The sequence below is a fragment of the Amblyomma maculatum genome, chromosome 3 (assembly GCF_055883805.1).
Source record: "Amblyomma maculatum isolate TAMU_Amacu chromosome 3, ASM5588380v1, whole genome shotgun sequence".
In the NCBI taxonomy this organism is placed as follows: Eukaryota; Metazoa; Arthropoda; class Arachnida; order Ixodida; family Ixodidae; genus Amblyomma; species Amblyomma maculatum.
The window spans coordinates 36,382,706-36,403,862 of NC_139346.1; the positions used below are offsets into that span (position 1 = coordinate 36,382,706).

At 45.3% G+C, this 21,157-nt stretch overlaps 1 protein-coding gene across 1 annotated transcript; it reads right to left on the bottom strand.

The window, feature by feature from the left end:
• Positions 1–2,767: 2,767 nt before the first annotated feature.
• Positions 2,768–20,686, bottom strand: LOC146194523 (uncharacterized). Its single transcript, XM_084596068.1, has 5 exons — positions 20,532–20,686; positions 19,529–19,686; positions 8,445–8,518; positions 8,018–8,101; positions 2,768–3,030 (listed from the first exon to the last, which is right to left on the bottom strand). Exons 1-5 carry the CDS (start codon positions 20,643–20,645, stop codon positions 2,903–2,905), a joined length of 558 nt encoding a protein of 185 aa, XP_084452194.1. The 5' UTR covers positions 20,646–20,686; the 3' UTR covers positions 2,768–2,902.
• Between the last annotated feature and the right edge of the window lie 471 nt (positions 20,687–21,157).

Consider the following 21,157-nt stretch of genomic DNA (forward strand, 5'->3'; position numbering starts at 1 on the left):
AAAGTGCCCTCTTTGTCTGCCCGAACCTTTCTCTAGTGACGATAAGAAGAGAGACCGGGCGTCTTTGCTAGGTGGTTTTTCTTTTTGGAATGTAGAAAATATTGTCGACCGTCTCTTACTCTCGTGGGTGACTAGTTCACAGCCCTCATTCTACTCGAAATCGAAGTCGGCTCGATAAGCGTAAGGCTTGAGGTTCTTACCGCGAACGACGCTTCATTTCCCTTATCGCCTACCATCTTAAAACAATGCTCATGGCCGCTACTTACAACCATTGTTGTAAGAAATTTCGCATGAGTTTTGAAGAGTGCTTCTGCCAGGAATATGGTGACATGGCGTAAGCGCGCCTGCCAGGAGAAGCAGGCGCGCTTACGCTTTGCTTCTCGGTTTGACGAGAAGCGTATATTCTTAGCTGCAGTTGCCTCGTCGATGCATCGTTTTTAGGCTATAACCGCAGGAGGTGACTATCCATACTGAGCTGACTCTGGAGTACCTCTATTGTGATGCTTTCAAAATTGAAATAAGCAAGGCTGACGGCAGTGTGGCAGACAAACGGGAAAACAAAAAGGCGTTCTTGTAGAGGCAGGCATTTAGGCTCACACGTCATGCATTGCAGGACAGTGCAAATGCGTTTTGCGCAATAACGTCGTGGAAAAGATGAACCATTGAAGACCGCGAAAAAGAAAAAAAAATGAAATTTTTTAGCGTGCTTCTAAGAAAGAACATTCTTAGCAACAGCATTTGCGCCGTCATTGATTCCAGTCGAAGGTCCAAACACTCGCTACTAGAACCAGTCCTTGTCGCTTTCTCGAGGCTATGGCTTCATTGGAACAAACCTTGCTCATCTACTGCACCTTTGAAAGTGGCACTATAGCAGCCACTGTTTCGACAAGCGGACTTGTCTTTGCCCAGACGAAGACAACTCCCCTTGTCGAAACATGTGCTCGGATTGCGAACTGAGGCTTCCCCTCAGTGCTCTTTCATACTTTGCTACACAGGTTACTCACGTTTAAACCTTATACATTAGGTTATATATAGCGTTACTTTAAATGAGACAAACAGTCGCCCCCAATTTTGCTTATAGCTCATGCGCATACGTCTCTGCTCCAGCCATAAACTCGACAAGCTTTTGATTGAGCTTCCTGTTACTATTAAGTCTCTCTGCCTCTCCGTCATCCACCTCGATAGCTTGAACTGGATCGTTGTCCCAATATGCTCTAAAAGCATTTCAGTAAGCTGTTTTTGGGTCTTCTAACTTTTGTCTAAACTTAACAGTGGCCTATGATATGGCAAAAATGAAGGGAGCATGGCCCAGGCTGTCGTTCTTGTTTACCAATGCAACTTCATTTGTGTTCTTCACAAAAGCGAGGTCTTGATTGCTGTCTCTGCTAACGCGCTAAGTCGGATTCGTAAATTACGTTACAAGATCCGTGCACACTTAGCCGATGTTCTCGTGCTTGGTGGTTTATTCTACACATCCTCAACTCTTGGATTGAATTCTCCTAAGAAGACCAGTCCGTTATCTTTGGCTTTGTTGCATCTTTAATCAATAGGTGAAAGTGAGGATTCCTTTGCTTGTCCTGATGGACACATTCAGGACGAATTAGGTCCCCTTACCTCTATTGTGTGGTATGACCTCGGTTAGCACATTCTTGATATCTGTGCTGAACGCCGGGTGACCGGGTGTCGAATCGTCACCGCTTTGGCTAGGCCAGTGGTGAAGGCGTAACACCTTTTTGGTGCTTCCTTTCCTCGCCGTTGCCTCGCCGTCTCTACGTATTCTTCATCGGAGCCATTGTTCAGCGAGCGTTCACTTTGAAGCGGGGGTGGTATGCTGCGCAAGATGGACACCTGGGCGGGCGCCATTGCTTGTTATATGAATCTGAGTCGCGGAATTTTTGTGCGCCTGCAGAAGGCCAGCAGGATGTTGATACTAATATGTTGCAGAGTTAAGCAATGCTAGTGGCAACTCAGCGTTGTTGCACTTCAAGAAAAAAAAAAAAAAAAAACCTTCCTTGGTCTTAGGGTGGCGTGCCGGAATCGCACGTCGAAAGCCCAGCGTTCGACTTCAACTACACCCAAATAAAACCGGTTTAATCCTACTGAATGGCCTTACTTTGGCTACCAGGAACCTCCAGTTAGAAATTATCGGTCTCTCTGAGTGGGTTCGAGCACTTCCTGAATAACATATGGCCCATATAGGATAAGGATTTCCTAGTTGTGTAGACAGGCTCAGAGAAGGACGAAGGAAGAATAAAATGTAGCCGTTAAATGCATGAACTATATCTTAAGTAATACCTAAATAAGCATCCACAAAATGTAAAGGCCTGAATGGCTAAATATTTTTCGTTTTCTCCTCAGGAAGTCGCCATTTATAAATATTCGTCTCAATGCAGACAATATGCCTGCTTGTATAGACTAAGCCACTTTGCTGATAATTGTAGAGCCCCTTTTTTATCCTTTTTAACAGTCATTAATTTGATTTTTTTTGTGGTGTATGGTTTTTAGTGTTTGGTTCTTTGCTGTATTCTGCGTAATAGTTTAAAATTGACATTAAATAAGGTCATTATAACTCTAGCGAAAGCAGCAACAGAATCGAACCAACGGTATCGAGTGATGCATGTGTGAGGCGCAGCATTGTTAAAATGGTACTCTGTCCTCTTTTTCTATTTCACTTCATTATAGAATTATCAGGAAAGTCTTAATAGTAATAGTATAGTTCACATAAATTGATTAACTCATAGAAAACAGAAGTGTTGTTTTATGGCAGAGAAAGGCTTTATTCTTTATTTGTGAAATATACAATGTATTTCACAGCAAAAATAATCAGGATGATGTCTTATTAGACACTGCGTATCTTAGCGTGATGTTTTTTTTTTCATGGCTAATGCTTCTCTATGATTACTCAGGAGCAGCTCTTGTCGTAGATCTGGTAGGTCTCCTTGAATCCGCAGAGGAGTTCAAAAACATACGAGCAGCAAGGGTGCGCTTGGTTGATCTCGGCATCACTTACCCACATGCTGCATCCAGTCCCTGCATTAGGCAAAATAATCAATCACTGACAGTGAAATAAGGCAACGTGGAAACAGCTGCTGCGTGCACTTTACCAGGCTGCTTTTTGCATAAATATTCACACGTATGCGCGAACAACTCTGTTCGCCTTAAAGCCAACTGAATCCTGTTCTGCGCCGGATATTAAAATAAGAAGAGTTCTTTTTTATGCTCAGAGCACTCTTTACTATGTAGTAGGCAGCTGTGCTTTCCAACTAAAATATCTAAAGGTCTTAAAGGTATACTGAACAAATATCCAAGGATATTGAGAAAGCACAAGAATCGCATTCTTAAGACACGATTGCACTAGTACAGACACATAATTACGGTTAGTTTTGAGCGGACGGCTGTATTTTTGACGTTTTCTGAGGGACCGCCGGGTCAGAGGTATAGCGCGTTGCCGACTGTGAGCCGGCGGGTGTCACGTCACAACGACACCTCAGCAAAGTCATGGTCCCGCAATCCCGCCGCCGCCGCTCCCGCAAATGAAGTTGGTTGACCGGCTACACGCAGTGTCGGTTCCCCCCGCGTCGCGCCGTTCACAATGCTGCGAAGTGTGGAATGCTGCACACGAGGGAGGTCGAGGGGGACGCGTGCGGAAGCCGCGTATTGCGCAAAATTGTTTGCGCGCTGGGAGGGTAGGATGAATTGTGCACAGAAACCCGAGCAGCAAAAAAAAAGCATGTCTGTCCCTGCGCTTCGTGAGTGCCACGGGGGAAAGTAAAAATGAGCAGGTGCGACCAGCCGCGAGGAGGCTAGTTGTTACGTGATATCCGATTTTGTTGGAGCTTTCACAGGAGCCCACTAGGGGCGACGATTTGAGAAATATTCATTAAAATACTTTCTTTCCGCTCATTTCTGTTCATAAAGTGCATTGTTTTGGTCACTCCCAATGCGATAGCTACCATCTGCGTGGAAAATCTCGGCGACAATTTTTTTATTCAGTATACCTTAACCTTCAATAAAATTGCATTGCCTGAATTCTAAGTACCCCCGCGGCAAGTCGGTGATGCCATGTTGAGCGCAAGTGCCTGAAAAACGTGAAACAAAGTCGATAAGCACGGTTTTGCGCTGATTTGGGGCTTTCTGCAGAAATATGAAGAGGAAATGGGGTATATTAGGTTACCTGTCATGGAAGGCAAGATATAGGCAAGAAACCCTGCGAGACGGTAAAGTGAAGTGTTAAAAGGAATTAACTATTATAATAGAATCACATACTATCAGATGGGCCCCTGGGCCTTGCGATACCAGTTGATAGTAAGTGATAGCACACAATTATTGAATATGCACATGGAGCGTGGGCGTGGGGAAGCTTTCTACACATTAGTGCGAAGGCTCTCTTAGCGGTCCTCAATTGCGGAAAGTCGTGCCGTTCCCTCTTGACGTTCTGGAAAATATCAGCGCAATACCACTGTGTCGAGCCGCGTGTTTGGCCCATGATGCTGAAAACTTCACTTCGAGGAAACCGTACCTCGGGTTGCACGTGGCTCTGAAAAGGGCCATTTGGCTGCGGCTGAGAAGCTGCTGGTAGGGTTGATTTAGAGGGCCAGCGTTTTGTGGGTTAATTTGCATAGCTTCTGTTTCCCAACAGCAAGGTAAGCTGAGTGTAACTTTGCTCAATGGGGAGTTTAACGATGGCGAAAACGTTGAGAAAACTTTCTTTATTACTCAATTACCACTTCCAAGCCATTTGGCAGAGCTTCAACTATTTTGTAGCTCTGAAACCCCACAGAGGTGAACAAGGTATTATGAACTCTGCAGGCACGTCTATTGAGGAAGGAACGAAACAAGTATGTTCGTTGCTGGCGCAAATATACTCATCGAGTATAGTATACGCACATGGTAGGAGTCTAGTCTACTGAAATCCGGCCTCACAACACAAAAAATAATCAAAAATAGGTCCGTAATATTATTCGCACGCAAAACATTTTCCTTAAAAAAGCTTCGTTTTTTATTTTTAGTTTTGTCAGCCAGATTTGGCAAGCCACAGAAAGGTTGTAGGTGAGAAACATAGAAATGTATTGACCTGTACACCATTGTAAAAACAGGCGTTCAGTGCAATATCGTCTGCCAAATTGACAGTTGTCGATTTACTTATTGCCAGAATTTTGTTAAAATATCGTATAGCGCTCAATATGCGACCATTATGTCCTGTATGGTAGGCTCTAATGCCTGCTTCCGTGTTTGTAAGATATATAAGCAGTGTAATATTTTCTGCCTTTCGTTTTAAAAGGGTACCTATTCAATATTGTGGCGCCTGCTTTAATGCTTTTGCTTAGCATGTAGCATTTGTTTTTTCTTTAAGACTGTGGCGGCGTGTGAACTAGTGGGGGGGGGGGGAAGCGAGCGGATGGGAGAGGGGAGCTCCAAAATTCACTCCGATTACGCGAATATCACTGAGCTGGCAGAAGTGCAGGACAATTGTGAGTCATTTTATGAGTAACGATTCGCAGAGGGTTTCAGGGTCGACAAGGCTAAAGGGGTTAGCAGAGGCACCACTCAAATACTCCCTGTTATCTGGTCAATGTGGTTTCTCTGCGCACGATTCGCATACGGAATCGCTCCGTTACACGTTTCTTAAGTAAAAGTTTCACGACCGCAGACTGCAAAGCCTGGAAACGCCCAGCTCTGGATGAAATGCACTATAGAACAGTTATAGTGCTTTAGTTACTGAGTAGTGGGGCGTAATCAGGGGCAGACGTTTGAAAGCAAATTTGAGGCGGTAGTATTCCACTGAGTACGTGAGTGGTTGAAACGTACATTGGTGCTAGCATGGAGCTCTCAGGTTAGGTGACGTATAGCCTTGTTTCACGGGCAGTGTTAACCGCGGTTAGCGTAATCACGGTTGCGCGAAGCCGTGGTAAGCTCATGTTACACGGCGGACCAAAGCGGGGTTACGCCACTAACCACGGTTATTGCGAACCGAGCTTGGCGACCCCCGTTTGCATCGCTAAGCGAGAAGATGGTGGCGGCCACGGTGGTGGCGACCATGGACGGAGGCAGCACGTCGGCAGCGTCAGCTTCCGTGTAACAAATATTACAAGCAATAATTTTGCGATACAAAGCATGCGTTTCATCGAAATCATGTTATATAACAAATATGTTATAAATAATGCACATATTTGCGTGCGGCATCTCGTTCCGCAGAATTGTATCGTCAGTTCGTCTTTTGCACACAAGGGGGCGTTAGCTGCCATAACCGAGTAAGGCTCCCTATAATCGAGGACTGTGCAGTGCTCGGTAACAATGACGAAGCGCAATTTGAGATAACCACAGTTCAGTTCGCTAAACGCTGTTAGGCTAATCGCGGGTAACTCTGTCCGTGTAAGAAGGGTAGTAGACGTTGCACAGTTATTTTATTTTTTTAGCCGATATTTATTGCCTCAGGGCATCAGTAGGTTATGAGATGAAGGATGAATAAATGATTAAATGAATGGAAAAAGGTTGGCTGATTTTATGAAGTCCAGAAGTGAGCGATGATGAGGTCCCTGCGTCCAAGTGACGTATGAGGCAGGATTGGTTGCTGAAAGGCCAGCTATGCTCATGTGCCGGATTCGTGTTGGCTTCAGTGCTGGGCAGTCCCACAGCAAGTGGTGGATGTCGGCCTCGACAGCGTCGTTGTTACAGATCAGGCATCCTTGGCGAGGATATAGGTGTTGAAAGTATGAACACGTCCTAGTTACAGCTGGTGCAAGGGCAACACCGACCCGGATCCTCCTAAGCGCAACCTCCTCTGCACGGGTGAGACCGCAGGGAAGGGATATCGCACACGGAGGGATAAGTGCACGTGTGCTGCGCCGGAGGTGCTCCTTTCTTGACAAAAAGAGGGTAGCGTCATCGACTTCGAGAAGCCGTGGGATTGATGCGTCTTGGTTCACGAGGCGGGTCGCACAGTTATGTATCACAGTGACCAGAGTCAGCGCAGTTTGACTTTTCTGTTTCGATTTGTTTTAGTGTTGCACTTGCTCAACATGAGAACAAACCGCGAGAATGGCATCGAATGCCAGAGAGTGTTTATCCATCGATCATATTTATAGCATTACCTCGTCATATTTTTTTAGCAAGCTTTCTTTGCGGGCGCACAGTGAGCTTACGAAGGCAAGTGCATCGCGTGACTCTACCTTGTCATCTTTTTCGGTTTGGTTTCTGGTCTCGCTCCAGAGATCCTCGCCTGCCCGGGAAGCGACAAAAAATAGATAATGAGATTTGTACCTCACAGACGTTCTGAATTCGCACTTTTTCAGGACCTCGTTCATTACTTACGAGAGATAACAGTGAAAGAAACTGGATGAACTAAACCAATACAGCAATGAAATTTGATCTTTTTTCACCTAAATTGTAGAACTGCAATCCACATACTATGTAAGAATTATTCCTGTCTGAACGATACTCGTTGTGTCGTGGTTACAACGCTGAATTTGTTGATAATGTTTGGCGGAACCTAAATGGCTGGTAACCTTTACGAGTGGAGCGATGGTGGTCGGCCCGTAGCATTGCTCGCTGCCTCAACTCTTCTCGTACTGTTCTACCTCGAGCACCGTGTTCTCACGTCCTTCACTACAGCAACGACATAGTTTTCGGACTATGCTTACTATGGTTAGTGTCCACTCTAATGTAGTATATCCGTACCTTGTATGGAGGGCAGAAACAAGTCATTTAATCTAAACAACAGCATAAAACATGCTGTTTTCAAGAAGCGAGAGATGGGCTATGGCGAATACAAACTATGCTATTCTGCTGATTTCTTTAAACAATAAACCGTGGAGTTTCGAACCACAGCTTGACTTGGGAGCTGAGTAGCTCCAGTGACGACGATTACCACATCCGCATTTAAAGCAGATAAGGACCAACGTTTCTCTCCGCAGCACAGCATGTGAAGTGGTCGTATAAAACCCTGAAAATGTAGTTAGACGAAAGCTGCTCGTTTTATTTCGTACTAAGCGCCTCGAAGATGGGGATATAAACTCACCTTGTTCAATATAGCTGTGCCGGATCACTTTGCAGGAATGGCAGTCTCGAAAAGCAATTGTAAGGTTTATCGAAACGTTTGGGTCTGGAACACAGTAAGAAAAAAGAAACGATAAATTTATGTCCGGGGTCTCCAGCCTAAGGAACGCCCCGTGTTGTCCTGGTAGGCTCGTATAAGCGAAGTCGATTACCTACCCAAAGAGGGGCTTTGCATTATATATTTTGCCACTAGCTGCTCCGAATTGTAGTTCAATAGGACCTTTATTTGCTGTTTGTTAAAAGATACCAACGCTTTACGGAGCTCATTATTGGCTTCTGTGTTCTTCTGGTAACACATATTTATGGTTAAAGAGATCAATGAAATGGTGTTTTCAAACTACTGGAACAGTAAGAACTCAATTCATGTTAAAGCAAAACTTGCTACTCACTATCCATCGGCACCACGTTGAGAACATTCTTCGCGGTGTATCCAGGTGAGGACATCAACTTGAAAGTGGTGTTTCTGAAACCAAAGAGATTTACATAGGTGGACCATTGCATATATGTTTTTTCTAACTGGTGTTCTATAGAGTTTGTTCTTTTTGAACAACTCATTCTAACTAAAGAGCAGAATTACCGCCCTCTACGCACTTGTAGAGTTATAAATCTTTTTGAAGAAGCGGTTGAAGTTACGTTTAGTGAACATCAGCCACTATTCATGGCATGATGGACGCATATAATACTAACTTTTATTCCCAAGTGAATGCTGGAGGAGTCTTTGAGTGGCTTCCGATATGGTCGCTTGGCAGGGCGCCCATCCCCCTCTACAAGGCTGCTGCCTCAAAAGTGGTACACTCATGCAGGAATACATTTGCTCGGGAGGCGGTTTAAGAGGTTCAAGCCAACATTCAATTATGTCAACAGAAAAATTAAAATAGCGGGAACTACCACAAATGTATACAGGAAACGCAAGCCTGCATTAAACATGCGGCACATGAAAAAAATCGTGTACTCAAATAAACTTGAAATACATAAACATTAAGGCTTGGATGAGAAGAAGTCGGATTTCATACTTGTATATATTTGGTAGAAGAGGGGAAAAAAAGATGGCTATACAGTATGAAAGAGCACTGAACAAGGGTTGAGAGGGAGCCTCATTTAGCAAGCCCTGCGACCGTGTCGACAAGGGGATTTCTTTTCATCTGGGCAGCGCGATCATCACTGGAGGAGGTTTACATACGCTTTTGCTTCCGAAGAAAAGCCAGAGAGGGAGAAGGAGGAGGGCAGGGTTAAAGGGAGTAGGGAAAGGAATGAATGTTTCCTTAGGCATAAAATTCTGAGCCTGCGACCGGTGATAAAATAAAATGCTGCAGCAGCTGGAAAAATTACAACGTGGGTTGGGCAATGAGACAGCACCTAAAGCAGTTTCTATAGTGATACACGTTTATTGAAAACGGACTGGCAGTCCAAAGGGTCCTGATAAGGAATACAGCTGTTGGGTAATAGTTATCAAGAGCAGTCCGAAATTTGGAGGGAAGATCAGAAAGACAGAATAATAACAGGGTAAACCATTCCTGGTGAGGGTGACATTATCGGAAGAGAATGATTAAAGGGAGAACCAAAGTAAGAAGGGAAAAGAAAACATGTTTGGAATACATATGCTGTTTACTCTATTTAGGGGGTGGGGGGGGGGGGGGAAACTCTACAATCAATGCTATATGGGGTCATTGTCCCGACTAGTTATTGTATTCAAGGAATTCTAACGTTCACTTCGAGATATTTATTCCTGATTCCTATTAGTTCCGATTTTCTAAATTTATGAATTACATCTGCCTCCTTATATTTTCTGTCCCTTCAAGATTTACTGCCTGATTTTTGAATGAATAAATAAATTTCATCAGTATTATGGTCATTCTCATTTGAAATGCGGGAAACCTGCTTTCGGGTTTCTTTTTTTTTCTGTGTCTTCCCTATGAACATTGAGCCTTATGTTCATTTATTATCCTGTCTCGCCGATGTAATTTTGACATGAGAAGGATTCTATGAGGTAGATAACGTTCATAAGCAAACGTGGGCGGACGTCATAAGTTTAGAGACCGTGTCATTTAAGAATCCGGTTAGGTTTCATGCTATCGAGCCAGAATCCTCAACAGAAAGTAAGTATTACGGGCACAAGGCAGATTTTCACCGAACAGTATGGGCCTGTAAGGCGAGTAACTCATATAACAGTATAAAACCGCTAACTTGGGAGGGATGGAAGGCATCACAGTTCAGCTCGGACTTCTAATTGAAATCTGGGCGAAAGGTTCGAACTACCTCTCCATTAACTCCCAACTTTTTTTATTTATACATAACGTTTTCATGATCATTATTATCCAATTGTTAAAGGCATATGGGGTTCAGTTCAGTTCAGGCGTTCAGCCGTGTCCGACTCTTCGTGACCCTATGGACCATGTCACGCCACGCTTTCCGGTCTCTCACTATCTTCTTAACATCACATAGCTTCATCTGCAATGCCTCGAGAATGCCATCTAACCATCGCGTTCGCTGCCTACCCCTTCTCTGGCGACCCTCAACCTTTCCCAACATCAAATCTTTCTCCAGCGACTCCTCTCTTCTCATGAGATGACCAAAGTAGCTGAGCTTTAACTTTAGAATTTGACCCTCCAATGAGCAGTCAGGGTTTATGGTCGACAATATCGACTGATTTGATCTTCTGGCAGTCCAAGGAACTCTTAAGAGTCTTCGCCAGCACCACAATTCAACGCGTCAATTCTTCGGCGGTCAGCCTTTTTCACAGTCCAACTCTCGCATCCATACATCACAACTGGAAAGACCATAGCACGGGTTATACGGATCTTGGTTGGCAGACTAATGTCTCTGCTCTTTACTAGGCGGTCAAGGCTAACCATTGCTCTCTTTCCCAGAAGCAGGCGTCTCCTAATTTCATGGCTGCAGTCTCCTTCCGAGGTAATCTTGGCGCCCAAGAACAGAAAATCTGTCACAGCTTCCACTTCTTGTCCATTGCTGCTCCAGGACTTGATAGGGCAAGACGCCATGATCTTCGTCTTTTTAATGTTCAGTTTAAGCCCAAACTTCTCACTCTATTCTTGTACGCGCATCAGAAGTCTCTTGAGTTCCACTTCACTTTCTGCCATTAAAGTGGTATCATCCGCATATCTAAGGTTGTTGATACGTTTTCCAGCAATCTTCACTCCAGCTGAAGACTCGTCCAGACCGGCCTTTCTCATGATGCACTCTGCATATAGGTTAAATAGCAGGGCGACAGTATGCAGCCTTGCCGCACCCCTTTCTCAATCGGAAACCAATCAGTAAGACCATGCCCAGTTCTGACTGTGGCCTCTTGCCCTTCATAAAGGTTCCTGAGGAGACAGATGAGGTGAATTGGAACTCCCATCTCTTGGAGAGCTTGCCACAATCTGCTGTGATCTACGCAGTCAAACGCTTTCCCATAATCAATAAAGCAGAAGTAAATGGGTTTCTGGAACTCTCTTGCTTTTTCCATGATCCAGCGAAGGTTGGCAATTTGGTCTCTAGTTCCTCTGCCCTTGCGAAACCCAGCTTGCACGTCCGGAAGCTCCCGATCCACATACTGCTGCAGCCTACCTTGCAGGATTTTTAACATCACCTTGCTAGCATGCGAAATAAGCGCGATCGTGCGGTAGTTGGAACAATCTTTGGCACTGCCTTTCTTTGGAATGGGGATGTAAACTGACCTCCTCCAATCCTGTGGCCACTGCAGGGTTGTCCAAATCTTTTCACATAATGTATGCAGTGTGTTAACAGCGTCGTGGTTGAGGTTTTGAAACAACTCAGCTGGAATACCATCAATTCCGCTAGCTTTGTTCTTAGCAAGGCTGGCTAAGGCCCATTCAACTTCACTCTTCAGGATGCCCGGCTCGAAATCAGTAATCACAACCGTCTTATGTTGGGTTTGCACATCCGGGTCCTTCTTGTGCAGTTCTTCTGTGTATTCCTGCCACCTCTTTATCTCTGAGGCTTCAGTGAGGTCCTTGCCTCGTTTGTCCTTTATCACGCCCAGCTTAGCACAGAAGCTTCCTTTGATATCTTTGATTGTCTTATACAGAGCTCTTGTGTTCCTTAATTGGCTGTTGTCCTCAACTGCTTGACACTGTATGTTCAGGAAGGCAGTCTTATCTCTCCTTGCTATTTTCTGAAAATCCGCTTGAGAACCTTGTATCTTTCTCTGTCCCCCATACCTTTTGCCATCCTCCTTTCCTCAGCTATTTGCAAAGCCTCTTCAGATAACCAGTTTGCTTTTTTGCATTTCTTTTGCTTTGGAACTACCTTAGTAGCAACTTCTTGTATTATATCAAGAACATCAGTCCACATCTCTTCGGGCTCTTTGTCTTCTAGATCTAATTCTTGAAATCGATTCCTCACTCCCACAGCATATTCTAATGGAATCTGATCCAGATCATACCTGAAAGGCCTTCTAGTTTTCTGCGTTTTCCTCAATCGAAGCTTAATTTTGGCAACAAGGAGCTGATGATCGGTGCTACAATCGGCCCCAGGCCTTGTTTTTACTGCTTGTATAGCGCTTCTCCATCTCTGCCGGCAAATAATATAATCGATCTGATTCCTGTACTGACCGTCCGGTGAAATCCATGTGTACAGGCGCCTCTTGTGCTGTTGAAAATGAGTATTCGCTATGGTCAGGTTGTTTTCTTGACAGAACTCTACTAGCCTCTGCCCAGCTTCATTTGGCTCACCAAGACCGAACTTGCCTGTAATTCCGGATATTTCTTCACTCCCGACCTCAGCATTCCAGTCTCCTATGAGAAAAAAGACGTCTGATGATGGGGTGCGGTCTAAAAGGCATTGTAGGTCCGCATAAAATCTCTCAACGTCAGCTTCTTCAGCAGCAGTGGTCGGTGCATAGACTTGGATAACTGTTATGTTGAAAGGGTGACCTTGGATCCGAAGTGAAATCATTCGGTCGTTTTTGGGGTTGTACCCTAGCACTGCTTTGCCCATTCTTCTGTTTACTATGAGAGCGACCCCATTCCTTCTCTTGGATTCGTGCCCACAATAAAAGACATAATGGTCGCCGGAGTTAAATTCTCCCATTCCGGTCCACTTGAGTTCGCTGATACCCAAGATATCAATGTTCACTCTGTCCATTTCTCGCTTGACGATATCCAGTTTACCTTGTGTCATAGATCTTATATTCCATGTTGCTATGTGATATATCTCCTTGCAACATCGGACTTTCCGGTCGCTTCCCGACACATCCACAACTGAGCGTCCTTTTGGCTTTAGCCCAGCCGGTTCATTCGTCCTGGAGCTACTAGGAATCGCCCTTTGTTCATCGCCAGTAACATGTGGGACGCCTTCCAACCTGGGGGGCTCATCTTCCGGCGCCATATCGATAATGGTATTGTGACTGGCCATAGGGTTTTCTTGGCAGGAAATACTGGAGTGGGTTGCCATTACCTTCTCCAGTGAATCACATTTTGTCAGAACTCTCTGCCGTGACCTGTCTATCTTGGGTGGCCCTACACAGCAGAGCTCACGACTTCATCGAGTTTCGCAAGCCCCTCCGCCACGACAAGGCAGTGATCCATGAAGGGGGCATATGGGGTAGAATCATGTTAAAAGCATTATTACTACTTTTAGACACCGCCTGAAGGAGACGCTTTAGGCGGAGCGACGCACGGTATACCGTGGCAAAGGAAGGTTATTTCCATGAGGGCTGAACGCCAATTTATGAAATAAAGGTAGGAATGAGACTGTTCGGCGTGATTCTAAGAATGCAACTGATAGAGCCAATTTGATATTAGACACAGTGAAATGACGTTTAAAATCGCGAGCGATCAAGTATGCAGCGCATTTCTCTACTTAATCAAAAACAATGTTTTGCCTATGTATGTCTGAGGAGAGGACCAAAGAAAAGAGGCAAAAAGAAATTTTACTGAGTAATTGAAATACTGCATATTGACGAAAACACCACTCGCCGAAGTCACAGACGAAAAAGAAAAAGAAAAACAAAACAAAAACACATTAACGTTTCGGCACCGCTACGGGTGCCTTGTTCACAATGGAAATAAAAACGACATGGGCCGTTGCTTATGAAGTTAAAGTGTTGCGTACAAAGTGCATGTACATCTCGGGTAGATTTCCCCTCGTCCTGTTCATCGCTTCGCTTGTCATTTGGATGTGTAATGATTCCTTGAGTAGATAACAGTTTTTCCCTTTCAAGTATCTGCGCGGAATCCCAGTCAATCAGGTAGCCCGTGTTTTGATTGTGCTCTGCTAGAGAGTTAGAAGTCACTTTTTTGTTCTTTACGTCACGTTGGTGTTCCTTCAATCGTCTTCTGAAGTCGCCAGTTTCGCCTATGTAGGAAGCGCTGCAATCTTTGCAAGAAATCTTGTAGACGACGCCAGGGTAGCTCGTCTTCTCCAAAGGGTCTTTCGGAGCTAGCTGGATGATTTCGGAGCTTGCTGGATGGTACATGGGACACTTGGACGTCGTAGGCAGCGAATATCCTGCATAAGGTTTCGCTGACGCCCTGGGCATAAGGAATGACAGCACGCTTGTTCTCTTCTTTCTCCGGTTGGAGGGGCTGCAGCGCGTAGTTCTTGCGAACGGAGGACTTGGGAAAGGTATCCGTTTTCTTTAAGGTCCTTCCGTATGTGGCTCAGTTCACGACGGGTTTTTCTTGGGCTTGAGCAAATCGTGAAGGCCCGATTAAAAAGCGCCGAGGCAACCGATCGCTTATGCCCTAAGGGTTGCGGTGAATGAAAATTCAGATATTTATCCGCGTGGGTAGGCTTTCTGTATACACTCGTCGCTAAACCGTTTCTTGCTCTTTGTACAAGAACGTCAAGGAAGGGGAGTCGCCCGTTGACTTCTTCCTTCATAGTGAACTGGACGCTTTCTTGAAAGGAGTTAAGGGGCCGCAGGAATCTTTCGGCATCCTCTCGACGGATGAGGCAGAAACAATCGTCAACGTAACGAAGGAACAGTCTTGGTGGAGGGTCGAATGACGTCCGTGCGCAGTTTTCAATCGTTTCTAGGGCCAGGTTGGCCCAAACTACAGAAATGGAAGCACCCATTGCTGTCCCGAAGAGCCATCGTTTCATTTTCATTGTGAACACGGCACCAGTAGCGGTGCCGGAACGTGAATGTGTTTATGTCTTGTTTTTCTTTTTCGTTTTCGTTTTCGTTTGTGACTTCGGCGAGTGCTGATTTCGTCAATATGCTGAATTTCCCTTGACGGACGGGTTTCCGTCGAATCCTCAACTATGTAGACCTTCGCGAGAAACATGGGCCACCTGCTATTGCCAAGATTCGGGAGTTTGTCAGCCTGAAGACGAGGCTTGCTTCGTTCCAGAGCCACCTCCAGTTCAACCTTCGGTGCAAATCCCATGGAGTGGTCCCCAATTCCTTACGCCTGCCAATGCTAGTCCAGACGCCAGCTGGAAGAGAGACCATCGCCCAAGAAGAAAAGCGGCTGTTGCAGGTAAGGATCCTCGAAACAAAATCCACTATCAAGCGACTAGAAAACGACATTTATTGCGCCCAGCTGCATCTGGAGCGGCTCATTCCCGCTGATTTCTTTGACGTCCTGCTACATGCCAACAGTGAAGCAGCCAGGAGCCAAGAAGAAAGAGTGACTCAAGATGCCAAATTCAAGAAATTGTTCTGCAAAAAACCTGAGACCGAGGGAACATCAGGAGTCTGCAATCTGTTTTCATACCAGCTTCACGCAGATGAACGAAGCCTACTTCAGCGGGGCCTTAATTTCAATGTCGGCGCTCGTCCTATTGTTGTTCATATGACATGTGCTTTGAAGAGGCTGTACGCGAGGTCGCCCCCAGCTTACAAAGCGAAGCTCGCTCACGGGCCATCGGAGCGCTTTCCAAGCTTTCAAAATGCAAGAATTGCTCGATCACACCCGCTGAGAAAAGAGCACTAACGAGACTAAAAAACAACAGCGACATTGCGACACTTCCCTGCCGACAAAGGTAACGCCGTTGTCGTATTGGACCGCGTAAACCACGCACAAAAAATGTCGGCACCTTTGAGTGATAAGCGACATACACCAAGTTGGCCCGAGACCCTACAAAGAAAATTGAAGCTGAGTTGTAGAAGCGTCTGACAGAAGTTTTCAAGTTCGTTCCACCGGACAAGGGCTACCTGTATAACCGTCTGTTCTGCCACAATGGCTCCGCGCCAGCCATATACGGGGTATCCAAGGTGCACAAAAAGAATGTGCCACTTCGCCCGATGGTGGACTTCACCCGGTCTCCATTATACAAGTTGTCGGGCTACCTACACCGGGTACTTGCTCCTTTGGACGGAAGAACCAGCACGCACGTGAAAGACTCGGCACAGTTTGTAGAAAAACTAAAGACAATAACGTTTGACGACGACCACGTCATGGTGTCTTTCGACGTGAGATCCATGTTTTCGTGTGTGCCGGTAGACTTCGCAGTCGAATGTTGCAAAAGAGCTATGAACAACAACTTGTCTCTGCTAGAGCGTACACCTATTGAAGCGGACGATCTATGCCAGCTGCTCAAATTCTGCCTGTCCAACACGTACTTTACTTTCAACAAGACGTTCTACAGGCAGGTCTTCGGGGCAGCAATGGGTGTTTCCATTTCTGTGGTTTGTGCCAACCTGGCCCTAGAAACGATTGAAAACCGCGCACGGACGTCATTCGACCCTCCACCAAGACTGTTCCTTCCTTACGTTGACGATTGTTTCTGCCTCATCTGTCGAGAGCACGCCGAAAGATTCCTGCGGCGCCTTAACTCGTCTGAAGAAAGCGTCCAGTTTACTATGGAAGAAGAAGTCGACGGGCGACTCCGCTTCCTTGACGTCCTTGTTGAAATAACAAGAAACGGTTTAGCGACGAGTGTATACAGAAAGCCTACCCACGCGGATAAATATCTGAATTTTCATTCACCGCACCCCTTAGGGCATAAGCGATCGGTTGCCTCGGCGCTTTTTAATCAGGCCTTCAGGATTTGCTCAAGCCCAACAAAAACACGTCGTGAACTGAGCCACATACGGAAGGACCTTAAAGAAAACGGATACCCTTCACAAGTCCTCCGTTCGCAAGAACTACGCACTGCAGCCCCTCCAACCGGAGAAAGAAGAGAAAAAGCGTGCTGTCATTCCTTATGCCCAGGGCGTCAGCGAAACCTTATGCAGGATATTCGCTGCCTACGACGTCCAAGTGTCCCATGTACCATCCAGCAAGCTCCGAAATCATCCAGCTAGCTCCGAAAGACCCTTTGGAGAAGACAAGCTACCCTGGCGTCGTCTACAAGATTCCTTGCAAAGATTGCAGCGCTTCCTACATAGGCGAAACTGGCGACTTCAGAAGACGATTGAAGGAACACCAACGTGACGTAAAGAACAAAAAAGTGACTTCTAACTCTCTAGCAGAGCACAATTAAAACACGGGCCACCTGATTGACTGGGATTCCGCGCAGATACTTGAAAGGGAAAAACTTCAAGGAATCATTACACATCCAAATGACAAGCGAAGCGATAAACAGGACGCGGGGAAATCTACCCGAGATGTACATGCACTTTGTACGCAACACTTTACCTTCATAAGCAACGGCCCATGTCGTTTTTATTTCCATTGTGAACAAGGCACCCGTAGCGGTGCCGAAACGTCAATGTGTTTATGTTTTGTTTTTCTTTTTCTTTTTCGTCTGTGACTTCGGCGAGTGGTGTTTTTGTCAATATGCTGAATTTCCCTTGCCGTACAGGTTTCCGTCCAATCCTCAACTAAATTGAAATACTGTTTTTATCTGCCACTTTTTCAGTACTTTTTCATTGTCGACACCAAAGACGAGCAGTTATAACCGCCCTTTACACAGACTTGTAACAATAATGTGTTTAGATCATGATTTGGCCTGCTTTTCCCAACTATGGCATTTTTATCGCATTTCTGTCTTGGTCTGGCCTGGAGAAAGGCCTTGCAGAGGAACAGTCAGGGGACAGCTCTCTTTCATTTTCTTGATACTGCATAACCTCTGTCGATATCTTATTCTCAATATTGTTGGGACAAAATGTGTGAAAAGGACCAAGGTAAAGTACAAGACAGCTTCAACGGAAAAGAGCACTCTAAATAAGTTGGTTTGAACTCCATGCTTCTTTTTGCCAGGGGCCATCCGTCGTACCCTTGCAGGCGCCTATTGTAAATGTCAGTTCACAAGTGATGGACCGACGGTTGGCCGGCACCGAAGAGCCTAGGCCTGGCGAGGTTGCGAACGGGGTAGTATATGAGCCAGCCGGCGCGGCCTGTTAGATGTGGTAAGCTAGCCTTGCATTAGAAAACAAAAATGTGACAGGGGTGCAAAGATGGGATATCAAGTATGAACGATTGCTTGTGTCAGCCTTGGCCCATTGTTCGGACTAAGTTTGGACTAAGCTCTAAAAAAGTTGACTAGCTCTTGGGGAAATTAATGTAGCCCACCTCAATGATTAACTGGCTACGTCTGCAAACACTGGATCGATCCCATTCTTAGGGGCCGCATTTTGAGGGAGGTGGGGCACACAAACCCTGTATAGTGTGCGATTTCGGTACCCAAATAAAGAAACCGGAGCAGTTGCAACAGTTTGTGACTTTTTCTACAACTGCCTCTGATAGGCAGTAGGACTTCTCTACTTATTGGCCAGTGATGGCCTCATTGCTGTAAAGCCCGACCGTAACATTCTTTGACGCAGACTTAATATGCCTACCTATACGCCGTTTGAAAGTTTCGTTTCAAATATTTCTTTACAGAAAAAACATGAAATGAAACCAACACAGCATAGCACTTATAAGTGTGAAATGATAATATGCTATAGCGTGCTCAGAATCTCAGATTGAGACTTGGTACGAAGGATATGTTCAAATATATTGCTTAATGATAGTGCAGCCTTCAAGCCTTAAACCACTCCGTTGGAGAAATAAAATTCGCTTCCATGTACCACACACTGAAGTATTGGCTATGTATGAGCGACATCATCCTCACGCATCATTTAAAAAAATTAGGCGTGGGATAGGTCTCCTCCGATTCAAGGCTGATTTATAACTTATGGAGAGGCGACACGACGGAGAAAAGAGGGTAAGGCCGAGCGTGCGATAACATCGCATCTATTGATGGTGACAGAGAGATGTAAAATAAGGCTACGTGCAAGAGGGCCGGCAGAGTGAAGAGCGGGGTATAGGTGAGAGGATGAGGTGTGGAGCTCAACTGTCAAAGAGAGGAGCCGTATGCGGCTTCATGCTTGATAGATTGCAGCCGCTTTTAGGCCTCCCCACTAGTGCCATTATCTGCTAGGTGCTTTGATGTTCAGTAATGTTCGGATGAGTTATTTTTGAGGACTTCACAGGCTGCATGCAGCTGTGTGGCCTGTGCAATACGTATTGATATTGATGAGATGATAAGCAGAAATGTTAGATTTTTTCTCGGTTTGTGACATTTGATGCTGTTGAAGGCGCAGCTGCAAAAGAGACACTTAAAAGAAGTAACTTACAGAACTCCGTCAGGGGGGTATTCGAATACAACAACGGTAGAGTCTTCGACAAAGTCAGTAGTCTGAATCCCTTTAACGCACTTAGCCTTTCCGCCCAAATACGGGTCCGATTCGAAATCCCGGTACATCAAGTGCCATGACTGCTCCAGAGGAAAGCACTGAAATGGTAAGGAGTTTTGGATAGCTACATTTTAGGATACGGTATGTTAGACATTGGGGATAAGATGTACAGGTCTACATATTATTTTAGTGCCATGAATGAGAAAGCCATTTTTTTCTTCCCAACCATTCGAGGTAGACTCGTGCATATTGGATGGCATGCATTGTGTTTGACGAAATGCAAGAAAAAATCTTCCAAGCAATGCCCAAATACTGCCTCCAATATTTATTTCGTTACTACGCAGCAATGAAATACAGCCTGGGTCAAAACTTTCAGGCGGCCGTTAATACATGTGGTGACCTGGCTTTTTCCTTCTATGGAAGGATGAATACCCTGCTCAATGGGGTACTTGCTGTTAAACATAACGGATAAATCCAGCTCGGGGTTCTAACGCACTACTGTATATCTTGCACGGCGGTTAGCATTTTCACAATTTCGGGCTGTGGAACTAGACGCGTTGGGAAACAGACAAGCACGAGATAGAAAAATAAAACTACTTTTCTTAAGCTGAAAAAGCGGCGATTAACGTCAAACTGAGTAATATAATTTCTGCTCGTCTTCTTGTCTCAGAGCTGTCAGAGAATAAAAGTTTTGTTTTCGCAGAATATGCGCGTGCCAAATGTTTTCCTCACGGAATTTGAGGATGCGAACATAGTCACCACCGAAAGAGCTGAAGGTGACAGTCTTGCACCATGTGACATATTTGTTACTTGCAAGTTTCATCTTTAATCGATGTTTTGCACCGCCTGCAACTGCAATGAATTTCTTTGTTTACAGAAAGCCAAAGTCTACGTTGATTAAAACATCTCGTAAAATTATTTACAATGATTAAGCCATCATTACCTCTGACTCGTCCTGGAATGGGCCAAGGTCGGGATTCAGGTCGAGTAGTTGCTGGCCGGCCGCGAAGGGGCACACGCCGACCATGAAAAGAAGTAAGCTTGGCGTGGCGAACATGCCGCAAGTTTTGTACTTTGGGTTCTCGGTAGAGACTTACGTTTCCGTCTACCAGTAAAGCGGTCGAAGGCAGGTATTATAAATACCCGCCTGGGGCCAACATCGTTAGTAGGTAAAGCTGACACACTTAGATATCTGTCAGGCATGTCTCACTTTTCAATCTCACTTGCAGCGATGTGAGACAAGTACAACAATGAGTGACCCGGTATGTGCATTGAAAAATAAGCCTCATTTAACTCTTTTTTTTTCTTGAGAATTTGTTGAATGCTTGAAACTTGACAGTCTGTGACCTGCGGTTCTCATACACAGTAATTTAAGAGCATGGTTGCCTAGGGACAGCGTGGAATGCGGCGCTGAAGCGAGAGGCAATTTAAAATGAGTTTGATATAGCCGATTTGCCACGACAGAGAGGTAATTTTCACTAGGTTTAGTGGCATCGAGCTAAAAAGCCCAAACTAACTACATGTTCGGAGAGGTTACGCTGCTCGGGGTGATGCATATACTCGTGACAT